This window comes from Pezoporus occidentalis, unplaced genomic scaffold, assembly GCF_034315485.1.
Source record: "Pezoporus occidentalis ecotype Australia unplaced genomic scaffold, CSIRO_AGI_Poc_V1 ctg47, whole genome shotgun sequence".
Taxonomy (NCBI): Eukaryota; Metazoa; Chordata; class Aves; order Psittaciformes; family Psittacidae; genus Pezoporus; species Pezoporus occidentalis.
The window spans coordinates 170861-188071 of NW_026915802.1; the positions used below are offsets into that span (position 1 = coordinate 170861).

Genomic DNA, 17211 nt, shown 5'->3' on the forward strand with positions numbered 1-17211 from the left:
CTATTAGCTGTATCTCTGGACTTCATTTATATCCTTTTACTTTAGGGTACTCACCATTCCTCTGCAGCTTGAGTGGTGATGATAGTGTCTTGGAGAACACGAGGTTCTTATTTCTCTTTGTGTGTCTCTTGCAGCATCCTGTGTCTATGCAATCGCAAACAACAAATACTAAATTGATAAGTGCCCTTCAGCTCCCTTCACCAGCATAAGGGATGCAGTTTCAAATATTACCTTGTACAATACTTTTGGTGCAGTTGGTCCCAAAATATATTTTTCAGCTAAGTGGCCTGAGTGGGGAGGAAGAGGAGAGGAGAGGGCTGGGTGCTGGCATATGTTTCCATGTGGCAAGAGCAAAGGTTGGAAAAACATTTACATCTGTTCCAGCAGCTTAAAAAAAGAGTGGGTGATGTGTGCTGAGAGACAAGATCAGCTGGGTTAAATCCCTTAAAGTTTTTAAGCCTACAAGTATTTCTGAACTGCATTTTAAAGAATTTGAATATAAATGCTTAAAGATAAAGTTGTCATTTTGGTCATCAAATGATGAAGACAGTGGTAGCACAGTGTTTGGGATTTGGTAGGTCACTGAAAGGGAAAGTGCAAAAACTGATGAAAACAGCAGCAAATAGAAGTGTCACATCAAATGGGAGGAGGAATTTTTGTCTTGTGTGCTACAGGGGATGAAATGAGACTGAATGATATGCATGGCACAGGTGAATGTGTATTGACAGAATTTAGGAGGCCCCATAAGAGAAGTAATTATTTTCTGTGAGACAGTCATCTGCAGGAAACTGCAGAAACTTGAGAGTGAGCTGGGTCAAAATAGATAAAGGTAAGAATGATTTATTGAAGGTAATGGAAAATGTAGAACTACTGTTAGAATAATTCAAACTGATCCACATTTCTGAATGTTATATTTTGCACCCTCCTTTCAAGCCATATGGACAAATCAATGTTAGTTTACTTTTTGAAGCACCCAGCTATGTGGGGACACAGTAGGCATTGTTTTGCTGCTAGGCTTTCTGTATAAATGTAATAGTGATGATTCTGACTTTTTTTGAGGTTTCTCAGCAGGAATGAAGGTAGGACAGATGGAATCATCTTGAGAACCTAATTAATTCTACGCACTGCCATTTGTCATTCTGTGGAAGTGTAGCTGAGGACAGTTCAGCCAAGAAGAGAGTCTCATTGAATAATGAGGTCTCATAGAGAATAGGAAGGGTCTTTGTGCCAACTGCTGTCATTGCTTAGTATAATTAGAATGCTGATGTGGGAACCAGAGATGTTTGCAGAATTTGGAGATAAAACAAAATGCTTGGATTTATCTGTACTTCTAAAGATAAGCTGGGTCAAAGAGGGAACAAAATCTTTGTGAAGTTGGAGACATTTCTGTGCTACAGCCAGAGAGGATTCTGTAGTGAAACACTGAAAAAACTGTGCAGAAAGTTCAGTAAAGTTAGTTTTTCTCTAGTGTTTTGACAGTAGTGTAGCTTGCTCTCAGGTAGGAGTCAGAGCTTTGCCAGATGTAGGAACCACAGCTGCCAATATATAGGCATAAATTTTCTGTTTGTAATCAATGCACTTATCTCCATTGTATTGAGATTCTGGAGATGATTTCATTGGGGTGTTTTCTTAGTAAAAGAGATCATCTGATAAGAGGGAAACTTTAGTGTAATATTATCTTTGAGCAGCAGTTCTCACATGATGATTATTATCATTGTGTCAGGAAATGGTTTTTAAGAGGAGTTTACCAAGCAGGAGTTTACTGAGCAGGAGGAGATTAAAAAGCTTAAAATTTAATGCTTAACAATGTTTCAGCTGGCACGTGCTATATCTGTTTTCTCTTTGGATCTTTCTGTGTTGGTCATTGCGGTGTAACCCATTCTAGTGCAATGCTTGCTGCTTTTGCAATTGCTTCATCTGAAGATTTTGAGTAGCCATGTGCAATTTCTAATGAAACAGCTCTTACAAGTACAGGTACTGCCAGATCTTGCCATGAATTTTAGTCATATCTGAGCAGCATGGGATATTCCCCTGGATTTATCCAGTTCAAGGTTTCTGTCATGCTTTTCTTCTCTTTCTGGATTAAGAAGGCTCTTTCTGCCTTCTTTGCTCAGGATAGCACTAAAAGAAAACTTAAATTTTGTATGAAGTCACAAGACCTTCCTAGCTAGGCTCTTCTATAACATTAACAGGCAATTTATCTGAACTGGTCCTAAGACCAGCTAAAATGTGCTTAAGAACTTGTTCAAAGATTTCAGTCTTGCTAGGATTTTAAGATAATAAGATAAAGCAGCCCTGCGGAGAAGGACTTGGGGTTGTTGGTTGATGAGAAAATGAACACGAGCTGGCAGTGTGTGCTTGCAGCCCAGAGAGCCAACCGTATCCTTGGGCTGCATCAAAAGGAGCGTGACCAGCAGGTCGAGGGAGGTGATCCTGCCCCTCTACTCTGCTCTTGTGAGACCTCACCTGGAGTATTGTGTGCAGTTCTGGTGTCCTCAACATAAAAAGGACATGGAACTGTTGGAACAAGTCCAGAGGAGGGCCACGAGGATGATCAGGGGACTGGAGCACCTCCCGTATGAAGATAGGCTGAGGAAGTTGGGGCTGTTCAGCCTGGAGAAGAGAAGTCTGCGTGGAGACCTCATAGCAGCCTTCCAGTATCTGAAGGGGGCCTATAGGGATGCTGGGGAGGGACTCTTCATTAGAGACTGTAGTGACAGGACAAGGGGTAATGGGTTAAAACTTAAACAGGGGAAGTTTAGGTTGGATATAAGGAGGAAATTCTTTCCTGTTAGGGTGGTGAGGCACTGGAATGGGTTGCCCAGGGAGGCTGTGAATGCTCCATCCCTGGCAGTGTTCAAGACCAGGTTGGACGAGGCCTTGGGTGATATGATTTAGCATAAGGTGTCCCTACCCACGGCAGGGGGGTTGAAACTAGATGATCTTAAGGTCCTTTCAAACCCTAACGATTCTATGATTCTATAATCCTGGTAGTTTGAAGACAGTTTGTATTCCTGTCTTTTGTTAGAATTGAATAGGACTGCTCATCATGTTAAGAATGTCCTTGGAGAGACTGTCTGCAAAGTATTTTCTTATTTCTTAAATTTGCATGATCTTACTTGCAGATATGTCCATTAAGTGCAATAGTAACAGAAGAATAACGGGGTGAACTGAATTTTTCACTTTTTCCCTACAACTTTATCTCATCACTGATTTATAGTTCTATTGTTCTAGTGTAGCAACACAGCTGGAATAGAGAATCGTGGTTCTGGTACCACTGCGGTGTTAATCCAAGTGTATTTGGGGCCTGTGAGTGTGAACACTGGCTCTAATGTCCTTTGGGTGAGGATTTTTCTGTATGAAATCCTGACTTTGGTGTTTTTGGGTATGTTTCATGTTTTTTGAAAGGCACCAGGGGTGTAAATATTGGCACTGCTGCCTGAATCATGAGTCCTGTTGTGCTAAGAACTAGGAATGTGAATAGTCACTCTTAGTGCACACTGGGGTGTGGACTTTTCAACACTGCAGTATGGAATTGTGAATTCTGGCTGTAGTACTCTGGAGTGTAGATTCTGCTAGGAATGGGGTCCTGGAATTTGAATGTAACTTCTGTTTTTTTTAAAGTAAGTTGAGAGAGGAAAAGGGAAAAATCTGGGTTCATACTGTCTCTACAGCGTACCCGTCCTCTGTCTGCCGGTGATGCTGAAGTGAAAAACTCAATGCCCTCAGGCAGGGAAAATGTAACAGGAAGGCAAGGCACCTCTGTGCTAGGTCTCTCAATGGAAGAGGTAAGTAGGGTATTAAACCTCTCTTATTTACCTTGGCTTTCAAGCAATGTGTGCGGTTATTTGCTCAGCAAAGAGCAAGTGCATGTATATGAAAAATACGACAGAAGTAAAATTCTTGAAATAGAACTGCTGGATTTCACTGCTGGTACTTCCCTTACCCTCAGTCATGCCATATGTGCTCCAAGTAGTGAGAGATTCTTTCAGAATTAAAATTGCTTAAGGATTTCATGTGTACCCAGCCCACTCCCAGGACTGCAGTAATAGTCTTGTCCTCTGAAACTCAGAGATTTTTTTTAGGGTTCATTTTTCATTGTATCTATTTTGCTGGATTACTTTTTTTTTGTCTCTTTTTATTTGAAGATAAAAGTTCTTTGTCGAGTGAGAGAAGAGAATGAACGGAGAGGAGGCTTCATCCGGATATTCCCTACCCCATTAACATGGGGACTTTATGGGTAAGAGTAAGAATCCAATAGGATGGCTTAGTGTTGCACCAAAACTCTGTGTTGAGGGAAATTCTGTGTTAGATGTATATAGGTCAACTGACTTAGCAGTTGGAAAGACACATATTGAGGGTTCTGATAGAGTTTATTTCAGTGTTGAAGATGCTTTTTTCTACTTTTTTCCTGATCCCTTGTTTTTAACTGCTGCTGCTTTGCCTAAGTGCATGTCAAGCATTGCTTCTGATGTTGCTTTTCTGTCAGAATAAAAATGTCTTCACTTCAGATAATCCATTCCTGCTATCTTCTTTTACATCCTAGAGCTGCACATACTGTGTATTGTCCTTAGGCCATAAGCTCAATGTAGGACTCGTCATGTGAGTGATGCTATATTATGCTTTTCTGATTTTATCCAGTCTGTAATATTTCTCTGTGTCTCTTGCCTCACCAGGATCTTCAGCTGAGAAGTGATAGGTCTTCTCCTTTCCTCTTTTCTGTTATGGTACAGCATATTGTCTCAATCCACTTCTGGGATATTTGTAGTAGACTATTATTTCTGTATTACGCTGCCTTTCATTGTGTTGAGTTCTATTTTGATACCTCCTGTATTTTGTTTTTCTAGATCCTTTTTACAGTACAAGACATCAATGAACTACATGCTGGCTACACATCTGTTTAAGGACAGGTAGAAAGTTTTTCTGTTTGGGAAGGAAGCAGAAGGCACAAACAGCATGAAAAGGATTGATTTCTCGCTTAGCCGATGTTATAAACAGCAGCCTCTGATTTACAGGAGTGGTCATAGTTGCACATCTCTTCTCTTGTGTGCCAGTGACTCTGGAGGTTTTATATGTTGCCCTTCTGAATCCAAGGGCAAAAAGAAAAATACAAAAAATATTACTATAGACATGAAAAACCTTCAAGCACCTAAGCTCCTTTATGAAGGGATTATAGGTGGTCCTTGCTTACCTTTTGTTTCAAATTTAAAGTCACATTAGAGCTTGTCCTCATGTAAAGTAAGCACTGAAATTTACTTTTTTTTTTTTCCCGCTATGTACTTTCAGAGAGGTGTCTGGAGGGTAGCTCCAAATGACACCTTCTCCAATTTAAGACAGATGAAAGCATCAGTTGTAGAAGAGCTGTTCAGATTTCCTCTTTCAGAGCTTTTTTTTTTTTTCTTCTTTAAGATGGCACTCACAAGGAATTCTGTAAATGTGACTTTTTCATTGTGCTTATGAAAGACTTTGGAAGCATTTTAATCCAGTCAGAAGGTAATTTTTGCCATTTTTCCCTTTGTAGGGGCAAGATGAAAAGAGACTTCCCCACTGGGAGATGCCGGTAAATAGCTTCTTAAATAATTTGTACTTCATAGGATTTATTCTAAATTTAGATTTTGCAGCTTCATTTTCCAAGTCTTTGGTCAACACTTTTTCTATCTGGTATCTATCAAACTGATTTTATAAAAGTAAATACAGTGAGCATAGGGGATCCCAGCATGTGGAGAGCTTAAGTTTTGTTGTATTGGATCATAAAATTGCTCCTTTTAGGCTTCCTACTTTGGCATTCCTACTGTATTGATAAACCTCATCACTGAATTCTCTCTAAAGATCCTGTAATGCATGAGGGTTTTGGTTTTCATATACCCATGTATTCACTTTGCTAGATCTGAAAGATAAATGGAGCAACAGGGTTTTCCGGGGATGTTCCCACTTACATCATAAAGAGCACTTTGCTGGATCTTTGTGCATTGGTAGAAGGTTATGTTTGTTCTCCTTAAGTAATCTGTCAGGGCTCTTTCTCCCTTGGTTTAGGCAGAACTTGTAGAAAGGTTGTAATTTTTCATTTAGATTGTTTTAAAATTCTTAACTCTGAGCAAACAATGAAGAACAAGCTGTCTACGTAAAAGGTTTGGAAGGCTGGACTAGGATCCATGTGCTGTCTTCTCACTCCCCTCCATGGTTTTGTACTCTTCAAATTCAGTTTTCCTTATTAACTGTGCTTGAGCTGCACAGTGGACAGAAGCTGCTCAATCATAAAAGCATGACTATAGATAAGTACATTTTGAGGCTTTTGAGGTGATGTTCTATAAAGTACTTCCAAGATTCGCTTCAAACATTTGCAGGTTTTAAATAGAGCAAAGTTAGACCGATCATAATTACTTCTTCCCCCTGTCAGGAAAACTGTTTCTTGAAGAAAATTAATCTATTGAGTCTCTCTTGGCATCAGGAAGAGAAGTATAAAGGGAAATTGAGGATGTCTCTGTATTATACTTCCCAGAGCAGGTCTCAATGAAAAGCTGGATATGAGGCTTGAAGCTATAGACTCTCATGCTCTCTTTTATGAGAGAAAGCTTGTTTCACTGGAGTTACGAAAGCGCCAGCGATGCAATGGCAAGTCTAAAGCAGCACAGACAGGATCACCAGGTATGCATGGCTACATCTTAGATGAGCAGCCAGTCAAAACCAAATAAGCAAGGACTTTTTCATTTGAAATGTGTGTGAATGGGTTTGTTGTGGCCTTTGTAGTCCCTAAAGGGTTTCAGAGGTTGAAGTTAGTTCTCATGTCAAGTGTTAATAGTTTTCACTTCATTCTTCTTACAAGTTTCATGCCTTCTTAGTGCCTGGAATTTCATTCCCACCATTCCACATGCCTGCGTAAATGACCAAAGATAATCAATATTTTCTTGAAGATGATCTTGCAGTTGCGTTTTTGGTTACAAGAATTCAACAGTATGTGTGCCTTTACGGTCCTCCACCTTTTCAAACAAAGATGAAAACTTGGAACCTTCCAGGCTGGTTCTCCTACACAGCAGTGTCTCTAAGCTGTCGGAAAGAGAGAAATCCTTCTTATCCAGTCTGACATGGGAAAAATTTAAATGGTACAGAGGCAAATGATCATCAAAAGTGGCTCTTCCTGAAGCCGTTATCTAAACTCTTTCTAATAGCTATGTGATACTGACTGCAATGGGAGAGATTGTATGTTATAAAATTATTTTGGTGCTGTGTTAATGTATGTGATCTTTATTGACACATGTGGAAGTTTTAGATGTCATAGCTTTGGTATTTTTGATACACAGAATTACAAAAAATTAGTATATGCATCAAGTATGAGTCTCTATATATTTCCATACATATGTAAGAATCAGTATAAAATACAGGAAAATGCCTCTGTTTATTTAATTATTTTTTTCATTTGTAAATTTAAGACAAGACTTGTGGTGTGTCTTCTCTGATATTGTGAAAAGGGGTTTCTCAACTCTTTGATACACAAGCAGAAAGATAGAATAGTAAAGGGCAGCGATAGTTAAGATGCTATTCTAAAATAGTGGTGTTCTGTCCTAGCAGGAAAGAGTTTAGAGGTAAACCAAAGGGCATAAATAGCAGGACAGTCTTTCCAACTTTTTACTTTTTTCTTAATGTGCATAGGTAATTTCTCTTCTACTACAGGAACATCAGAACCAATAAAGTTGTCCCTCAAGTCAGATGCAGAAGGTGAGGAAGAAGAGGAGGTAGATACAGATGAAGATGAGCTAGATAGAACTGTTGGCTCTGTTTTGGACAGTGAGGTGAAAAGTAAGCCAAAGCTCTCTGACTTGGTGAGAACTGCTAGTAAGGAGAGGTTGCCGAAAAAGCTTGACAAGAAACCTGGAGATGGAGGAGATCTGTTTCCTCAGAAAACAAACATTCAGATCAACTTGCTGCAAACTCTTCAAAAGCATGGAAACCTGAGGTGAGAGATTTCTGCATGTTGCCTTGAATTTTGACTTGCAGCTAATATTGGTTAAAATATGGGGGATGTGCAGTTAGTGGCACATTATGATCGAGTGTTAAGAGATAAATGGACCCTAGAGAAAGGGGTCTGAATTTTTGTCTTAACTGTGGGCTGCCTTAACTAGTTGGCATGGGAGGGAGATTAGTTGCAAAGACTGACTGTTTACATGTTGGATCAGTATAATGGATAAGCCATAGTTGCCATTGCTAGTCTTTAATTTGGTGTTGCAAGCTGTTCTTTGGTCAAATCTGGCTTCTTAAATGCCTCTCTTTCTTAATGCAAGATGCCTGCTATTGAATTCTAAAATTCATCTTTATTTCTTTGCATTTACAAAGAAGTGAGTATAAACATAAGTTCAACTATCCAAGAAATGTTGGCTGCCTCTTCATAACATTAGTTGTCTCATTTTTGTGCTCTTATTTATGGTGTTGGCATTTTTACCTCTGATAATAATCTTTGCTCAATCACCTCCTGAGAGCAAGGTAGGAGGTCATCTGAGAGTGACAAGTTACTGAAACATCTTATTGCCTGCTGTTGAGTATGACAGTGTGGAACAGATTATGTTCTGATGCACGGTTCTGGTACTTGAGAAGAAGAGAAGTGCTGGAGGAGATTCTATAGGATAACACCAACCAGAGTCTTACTAGATGTTTGGAAGCATGATCCTCCCACTAAATATGGATAGTAAAACTATCTGCAAGTGGACAGGAAGGGCAAAAGGAAAGAGTGATAATGTATGATCTGTATAGGAGATTTTACATCTTCTAGATGAGAAGCAGCGTTGTTTTTAGTGAAAAATGTCCAAAGGTAGGGAAAATGATTGTTGCTTGTTCTTTCTTAGTTTAGTTTCTGAGAAGATTTATGATTTTTCAAATGGATTTTAGAATTGTTCTGATGTCTCCTTGTAGCAAGGATGTTTGCTGTTGTGACAGGGAAGATTCTGAAACCTGTTTTGAGGATGAACATATCAGTGCTGTCATATACCTATATACAGAGCTGACTTCTGACAAGAATGTAACCTCTCTCTGGTGTTTGTGGCAGAATCTTGCACAGGACCCAGTACTGTTGGGATTCCCCACAAAAGTAAGGCTTCTGGTGACCTCATGCTCCAGGATTGTGCTTGGCTTGGTCCATCTGATCTGTCATTGATGAAAGCTTTGCTTGTGGAGTCAACAGATAGAGGAGCTGAAGTAATGAAATTTTCATCAAAAAGAAACCAGGCTTGTTCCAGTCAGGTTTTGTAAGTGATAGGACACCTCTCTCTCCTTTAGTCAGCCTGATGAGGCAGTTTCTCTGCCTTCCACACACTGGGTGATACTGGTGAAGAGGTGACAGTTGAATGAAACATGTTCCCCTAACTGCCATTCCCAGGGAAGTAAAATTAAAAGGGAGTTACTCAGGTTTCAATATTCCACACACCAAAGGAGAGACAGTGTTATACAAGCACCTTCTTCATCAAATTATAGAACAGTTAGGTTTGGAAAAGGACCTTAAGATCATCTAGTTCCAATCCCCCTGCCATGGACAGGGACATGTCACACTAGACCATGTTGCCCTGTCCAGCCTGGCCTTGAACACTGCCAGGGATGGAGCATTCACAACTCCCTTGGGCAACCCATTCCAGTGCCTCACCACCCTTACAGTAAAGAACTTCTTCCTTATATCTAACCTGAACTTCCCCTGTTTCCTGTTTTGTAACCACAGATGTATTAGGTGCAGGCAAAGAACTATTACTGTGCCAATATTGATAATGGGGTCCGTAATTCTTACCAGCACAAATCTTGATCTCTTGGTCACGAGATGTTTGAGTTGCAGGTTGTTGTGGTTTAAACCAACCCGGTAACTTAAGTCTCATGCAGCAGCTCACTCACCCCTCTCCCCTTTTGCGGCTGCATGGTCTTTAAGAAGCATCAAAAGCTAATGATTAAGTAGATGCATGGATACTTTTAATGTATTTATTTTATTTTGGTTTTAATTTCAATTCTTATCTAGATTGATAAGGTCTCGATAAGTGTTACTATGTCATATGTTACTATGTAACGTGTAACAAAGTGCCCATTAAATTTACGGACATATAAAACAGGAAGACAATTTGTGAACTGAGTTTTTAATAAAATTTCAGGCACTTGTGTACCTGGAGTCATTAGGACCATAAAAGTATCTGAGAATATTCCTAAGGTGCAGAGAGGAAATAGATGAAAAAATGGTGAGGTTCCTCAGGAATCGGTCTGAGGCTGATTTTAATAAGTGATTCAAGAATGACACAAAATGTAGAGATGTGCAAATTTCATTTGCTGATGGAAAAGATTTGGAAGTTATTACCATGAGAGAAACATAGTGGAATAAACATGGAAAGAGCTGGATGAATTTGAGAATAGGAATAATATAGCTAGGATAAAATTCAGTAGCACAAAGTCCAAGGACATGCCTGTAAGAACTAATAATTTACAGCAGAAATTGTATCAACTGGGTGTTCATCAACGGGAAATTAATTATAAGGAAAAATATCTTATAAGCTTTCTAATCACAGCAGGTTTGTGAAGCTCTAGCTCATGTATGCATGCAAATGTGGTCTAGGGTTTATCACTTGAGATGCTTCTGAGATTTCATGTGTAATATTGTATACAGTGGCTATCGCCTGTGTTCAGGGAAGGTTGTGACTGGCCCTGTAGAGAGCTGCTAGTCTCATCATGTCACCAGTGTGGGTGCTTTGTTAGAAGATACTGAAAGATGTGGATAGTTCACACTAGTAAAATGAAAACTAAGGAAGGCTGTAATTGCTAATAAGTATATTCAAGGTGGGAGACCCATTAGGGATGAAATTATTTAAGATACAGGACAACGCTGGAGAAAGAAAAAGCAAATACAAACTGCTCATGAGGGAAGTTAGGCTGGGTAGTAAAGGAAGGTTTCTAATAATTAAAACAGTAAGGTCTGGAATAATATTCTAGGAAAGTAATGGGTTGAAAACTGTATTAAAATGAAACTTGATAATTTTACAGAAAAGATTAGGACATTCCCTGTGATGGAAGAGTAGCTGACACTAAAGCTCATTTACTTCTACTTTCTTATGAAAAGGGAAGGAGAAATTATGTTTGCAATTCAAGGGACAGCTGGTAGTGACTATGGAGAAAACTATGAGGAAGAGTGGAGACTGGGAGAGCAGAATGTTGGAAGAGGAGGTTTAGGCCAAGATGAGAATGAACAGAATTGGGCAAAGCTTTTGGCAGTTGGAGAAGTTGATGTGTACACTAAAGTGACTACCACTGTGAGGGACTGAGAAGCAATGTGTCCCTCCCAGTCCTACCCCAGTGAACTCTCCTCAGTTCACACTCACAGCTTCCTAACATATTCAGCCAGCTGCACAGCAGATTTTGCTGATGTTCTTTCATTCTTCAGTGGTGCTTTGCTCAGTGGAATTTGGCTTGTTTCCTTGGGCCAGCATGGAAGAGCTCACTTTCACAGATTTAATTCCTTCATTTCCAATGGGAATTGCAGGATCTTTGTTATAACTCTGGCACCCAGTACCAAGCCATTTATTTGTTTTATGGTCTGTTGTTGCGGTGTTCAAGATGCTTGCTAAGACAGAGGCCCAAGAGAGTCTCGAATTTGATGTAAAAATACACAGTTTGCTGATGTTCACATTGTTGGATTTTGGAGGAGAGTAGCTAAGGCTGTGGAAAGCAAGGAGACCATTCACTTTTTAGAGGTGATCTTGGAGGGTGTCTGTGGTCTTTTGTGTATCCTGCAATATCTACCCCATCTTGGTGAGCTGAAGGACTTGAAAACACTGGCTGGGTGAAAGGGTCCTCCTTCCCTTGAGCTTCAACATTGGTGCATCTAGGAGGTCCTTGCCGACTGTACTTTCGTCCATAAACTGTTCTTAACTGCTATAACTCTTTCCATTACTACCCTGAAGATAGCTGACTGATTCTTTTGGTTCACAGCAAAGTGCAAGCTCGCAGGGCTTTCTCTGCCTATCTACAGCATGTTCAGTTGCGACTGATGAAGGAGGCTGGTGACCAGATCCAGAATTCTGCCTGGACTGCCAAAGAAGATGAGCAAATGGTAAGAAGCTTTGTGTTGGCCAGACTGAGAAGCCAAGCTATAATCTCCCTTGAGAGTTTTGAAGTCAGTTCCCACCCTTGGAAGAGCTGAAGTCCGACTGACATTATAGTTGTCTATTGTAGTCCAGCTGCCAGTGCTGTATTCTTAATATTCAGACAAGGTAGGGCTGCTGATTGACATCTAAGCAGCAATAAGAGTAGTCAGCTCTTAATGACTGGAATGTGGTTCATATTCAAGTTGCTCAGATTTTTCACTGATTCTTGTTCACTGATCTCTGAGCTTACTTGCTTTTGAATTCTTCTCTCTAAGATTCTTTAAGATAGCTTGGCAGTGTCTAGTTTCTGTTGCATTAAAGTATACGTCTACTCAACTAGAACAGGTAGCCAGTTAAGCTTTTTCACTTGTGTCCTGTCTTACCCTTTGCCAGCATCTGCATTTAGGAATCTTCTTTGTATTTGAGATAGAGGAAAAGAAAAAGAAGAAAGTCAAAACCGCTGAGGATAGAAAGTTACTTTCTAGCACAGATGTTTTTATTTGTGTATTTATTTTTTATTTTAAAACCATGTGATTAATTTTTCTGGGCTGTATTTTAAGGCCCTATATTTGATGTATACACATTTTCAAGAGTGCAGCAAGCCAAGATCCCCTCACAAACCTTCCTAAAACAGCTTTGTACAGTAGGCTCTTGAGCTTTCTTGCTGAATACATGTTCCAGGGAAAGAGGCAGTGCAGTTCAGAGATAAAATTGTGTGTCAAGGATAATCAGTCGACTCAGTGGAAAATGTTACCCCTGCCCTTTCCAAGTGGAAATTGAGAGTCACTTTGTCTGCTGTACTGTGAAAAATAATGTTTAAAGTAACAGATTAAACCAGCCTGGAGTAATGGCAGTGAGAGGCGAGCTGTGAAATCCAATAGTTTGGCTGTGAGGCTGCTCATTTATGTGTTAGCATTGCTCCTAACCAAAAGCAAATTCCAAGGGGAGACAGAAAGGGTTCAAAACACCCACAGGATGCATCAGATAGACATGGTGGGGGATTGGAATTACATGGCTATAGACGTAGTCATCTATTTCTGTGGAGAGACTGTGGTAATAATATGCATACATGAAAAGTGATGAAATAAGGCTTAGATCACTGTAGTGGAGATATCTGACCAAGATCCCCTTCCCTGTGATAGCACTGCGGGTTTTATATCAGTGTGCTTCATCACAGGCTTTCTTTAACACATTGCAGATTATCTATATCAGATTGCAGATTGTTTTTTGGAAATGTTCTCATTAGACTTTACAGGAGATTCTTTGTTGCTGCATTTTGCTGCTTGTTTTTTGTTTTCATCTGCCATGCTTTTTAAACAAATCCTCCTCAAGTGTTCTCATTTTCTCAGGACTGTGTGTTTAGTTCTTGCCAGTCAGTAGCTGCTGTAGTACCTCTGTTCTCTTCTCACCACATCTCGCAGGTGCTCCATTCTTAATGCCATCTTTCTTGCTTGCAGGAGCTTGTGGTACACTTCCTAAGGCGAGCTGCCAGCAATCTTCAGCAGTCCTTGAAGATGCTGCTCCCCAGACGTCATTTAGGAATAAATGATCGTCGTCGTATCCTGGCTTACCAGCTGGGCAAGTTCATAACCTGTTATAACAAGGTGACTGATTCTTTCTTGTTTCTTCTTTTAATAGCTCTTTTGGTTTCTGCTCTGAAGTATCTTCTGCTGGCTGCTGTCATAGTCAAGACAGCAGTCTGTTTAAAGGCTCTGTTGTGTAATTTACATGGCTTGTTTGCAGTTGTGCATCTGCTAATGGTAGTTTGTCTGTTCAAATTGTCAGAGAGACTACAGTAGTACTGAATTATATGTGCAGTCTGGTCATCATGTGCATAAAAATCAAAAGAAGTGTCAAAGTGGAGTTTAATTGGCAGTTCGCTTTTTCTCTTTGGCTAGTCTTCAGTTCCAGTGTTTTGTAATGCCTCTTCCCATTTCTCCCTGTTTTTATGGTGCTTCTTTAGAGATAATATTTCTTATGTAGAACGATATGAAATATGTATTTTACCACGTGTTTGATATACTGAGGAACTGCTACTTATCTGCAGTATGGGACTCTGCATGCTCAGTAAGAAGTAGGTCCTAATTTAAGTAATTTTCACCTCTTTAGATATAGAATATGCTGCTCTTAACATAGTGGTATCATGGTAATCCTTGTTTTGCAAGAACAGCTTCCCCTTTCCTTTGCTCCTAACATTTCTTTAGCGTTGGAACAAGGGTAGTTTAAATTTTGCTTTCAGACACTGCTCTGTACATAGGCCTCTGAGCTCCTTCTCATTAGCAGAGGTTGTTCACTTACATTACGTTGTAAGAACTGACATCTAGTAACTTGGTCTGTCAAAGCAAGGTTGGTATTGAACTAAATCTGTTCCAGGGAGTGTCTTCTATGCCTAATGCTCACTGAAATACTGTGTTAGGAGTAACCACAAAACACTCGGGTTGCACTGTGGTGAGTGAAGAATGCAGCAGCTTTGGATATAATTTCCACTCAAATTATGTTAAAACATGAGGATTTTCTGCTAACTCTTAAGTAAATTCACAAAATAAAGCTGTGTAACTGGTAATAGAACAGTGCATAAACATATTTTCTAGGTTAAAACAAGTGAGAACAGATCACTTGAGGTTTTATGACGTACATGTTTAAGCCGTTGAGAGACTCTTTGGTTATGCGGGTTTTTTTTGATGTCTGATTCCAACTAGGATCATATAGACTTCTTTCACTGACTTGTAACTTCAGCTTTAGTAGGGACTCCTACTTATCATTATGTATCTTCTGTAATGACACAGAATCAAAAAAACTACCTCCAGCAAGCTAAGTAAGAGATCACATATTGTCCAGACTTCTACTTAAGTAATGAAGGGTGGAACCATGTCCCAGAGTGGCTTTTTCTTCTCCCTCTTGAATTATCTTTCAAAGTGTCTGACCCTTTTGTCCTGGGAATGCTCAGCGTAGCAGAAGGAAGTAATGAAGTGGAGGTGAAGTCTGGTCAGATAAAGCTTGTGTGGTAGTATGGGTATTTCAGACAGGCTTGTATTTTTTTTTTTTTATTTTAATTAACAAAAATGTTTGTATTAATACAGTTGCTAGTGTCAACAAGTTCCACTGGTGTGAAATAGAAAGATCATTTATATCTGAGAACTTGCTCCCATTCTTACACACAAAGGTTCACCATCTTTTACGCCAGTATATTTTAGTGTATAATGCATATTTGCCACAGGCTGAACTGTTTTACTTTCTTTGCTTCTGCTGAAGCAGTATATTTTTGATGTGTAGGTAAGACCTTGGCTATTTAGTGCATGACAAAAAAATTAACTCTAGAGGAGAGCTCCTAGTTTACAGTAGGAAGTGTGGATGCCCTCAGCAGGCCTCCTTGATTGAGTTTCTTCTAGTATAATTTTGTGGGTTTTGTCCTTTCTGAAAAACTCCTTCTGGGATAGATGCTCAAATAAAAGCTATTCTGATGAACTCTGTATTTATGACAGAAAACAACAAAACTAGAAAGATTTTTTCTTTTTCTTTCTATATTTCCTTACGTCCCAGCAAAGTCTGTATTTGGAGAAGAGTGTGTATTTGTGAAGACTACTCTCTTCTCAGCAAATCAATTCTAATAAGTTGTATCAGGTTCAGTGTATACTTAGAATGCTGTCTTGCGGGCTATCTATATTTATCCATTCTGTTGCCCACAGTGAAATACTTAAAATTTGGCTCTTTGGAGTTATGTTCTTTTGTCTTAGATGCCATGGAATTGGTTTTTTTTCTTTGAGCTGTAGCTGTGCATGGAACATAAAGTAACTACATAGAGACACTTACTGATACTACTTACTAACAGGAAACAGAGCAGATGGTTCAGAAGCAATCAAAAAAGAAACAGGAAGAGGAGCAGGGAATGAATCCTGAACTTTTTCAGAACTTCATTAGCAAGGCAAGGTAGGAATGGATTTTACTCTTTTTGATAAAGGGTCTTGAAGCCCTGAAAGTGATGGGGTTGTTCTAAAGATGATCTGATTGATCTAAAGGGTTCTAAATACATTTATTGACCATAGCGCCTCCTCCTGCTCTTGCTGGGGACAAAAACTTGTCTTCCATCTTTTCTTCCAGCAACCAAACACTTGTAGCATCAGCATCTGGTGCTTAGAGGACATCTAAGAGATGTTTTGACCATTAAATAGATTACCAAAGGGCAACAATGGTTGCCCTGCTCTCTGTAAATTTCAAAGTGATGCTGGTGAGCTAATGGTGTCCTTCCTGTGATGCTGGAGTAAATGTGGAGTTATTTTGGAAGGAGAATGAAACTAGAGCTGCTGCTCAGATGGCCTTGAACTGCTGTGGTTGAACAGTTGTTGTGGTTCTGGCTCTCAAGTTTCTGCTCTCAGAAACAAATCTCATGCTTGCAGCCCATCTTCAGGAACTCTGCAGGTTTAGACTTTCTTAGATGAGGAAAGAAGGGAGTTATACTCTCTGTCTTCATCCTAGTGTCTTATTTGGCCTGCTAAGGCAGTTCAGAGCAAGCAGTTACTTTCACAATGAAACACTAGCATTTTCTAGCTGTGCATGCTTTGAACTTTGTGTGTCTTAAACTTACAAGGGTCTAACAGGAAATGTATTTTGGAAACGCATAAATATTCTTCATGGCCTTAAAGCATTTTATAAAAAAGTAATGGTATTATAGCTATCTAACTATGGAGAGGTCTGAAATTATTCAGTGAACTGGAATTATGCCCTCAAAGTTTCTGATTCTTGAGCACAAAACCTGATTAATTTTGACTGCTTTATTTGACGTATGTATGACATGCATGTATGGGCAATGACCCCTGTCAGTATGTGGACAGGTAGTGTTAACCTGCCTTTTTAACACCCTTCTATCTTCTCTGGGGAGGTTGACAGTCACTGCTTCTTTTTCATGATCAGTTATGAAACTGTTTTCTCTTTTTCTCTGTTTGGATAGCACTCTTAGTGACTAAAAGTGAGTTATAGCTGAGGCTTTTTAACTAAGTTCAGGAGGCTTTATAGTATTTTTTGAACTACATTCTCATGAAAACAATTAATTTTACATTTTAGTATAATTGATAGAGTTATTACTGCAACAGACTTACCGGCTCGAAGAAAAATCTCACTG

The 17211-nt window shown here is 39.5% G+C and overlaps 1 protein-coding gene across 1 annotated transcript in view; it reads left to right on the forward strand.

Moving 5' to 3' along the window:
- Positions 1-17211, forward strand: part of TTLL5 (tubulin tyrosine ligase like 5) — a 132981-nt gene that overhangs the window by 43557 nt on the left and 72213 nt on the right. Inside the window, 10 exon segments of the mRNA XM_062636086.1 lie at positions 135-182; positions 3675-3788; positions 4149-4240; positions 4848-4910; positions 5522-5560; positions 6500-6645; positions 7669-7951; positions 11941-12061; positions 13553-13699; positions 15925-16022. Of these exon segments, the coding sequence (XP_062492070.1) occupies positions 135-182; positions 3675-3788; positions 4149-4240; positions 4848-4910; positions 5522-5560; positions 6500-6645; positions 7669-7951; positions 11941-12061; positions 13553-13699; positions 15925-16022 (1151 nt within the window).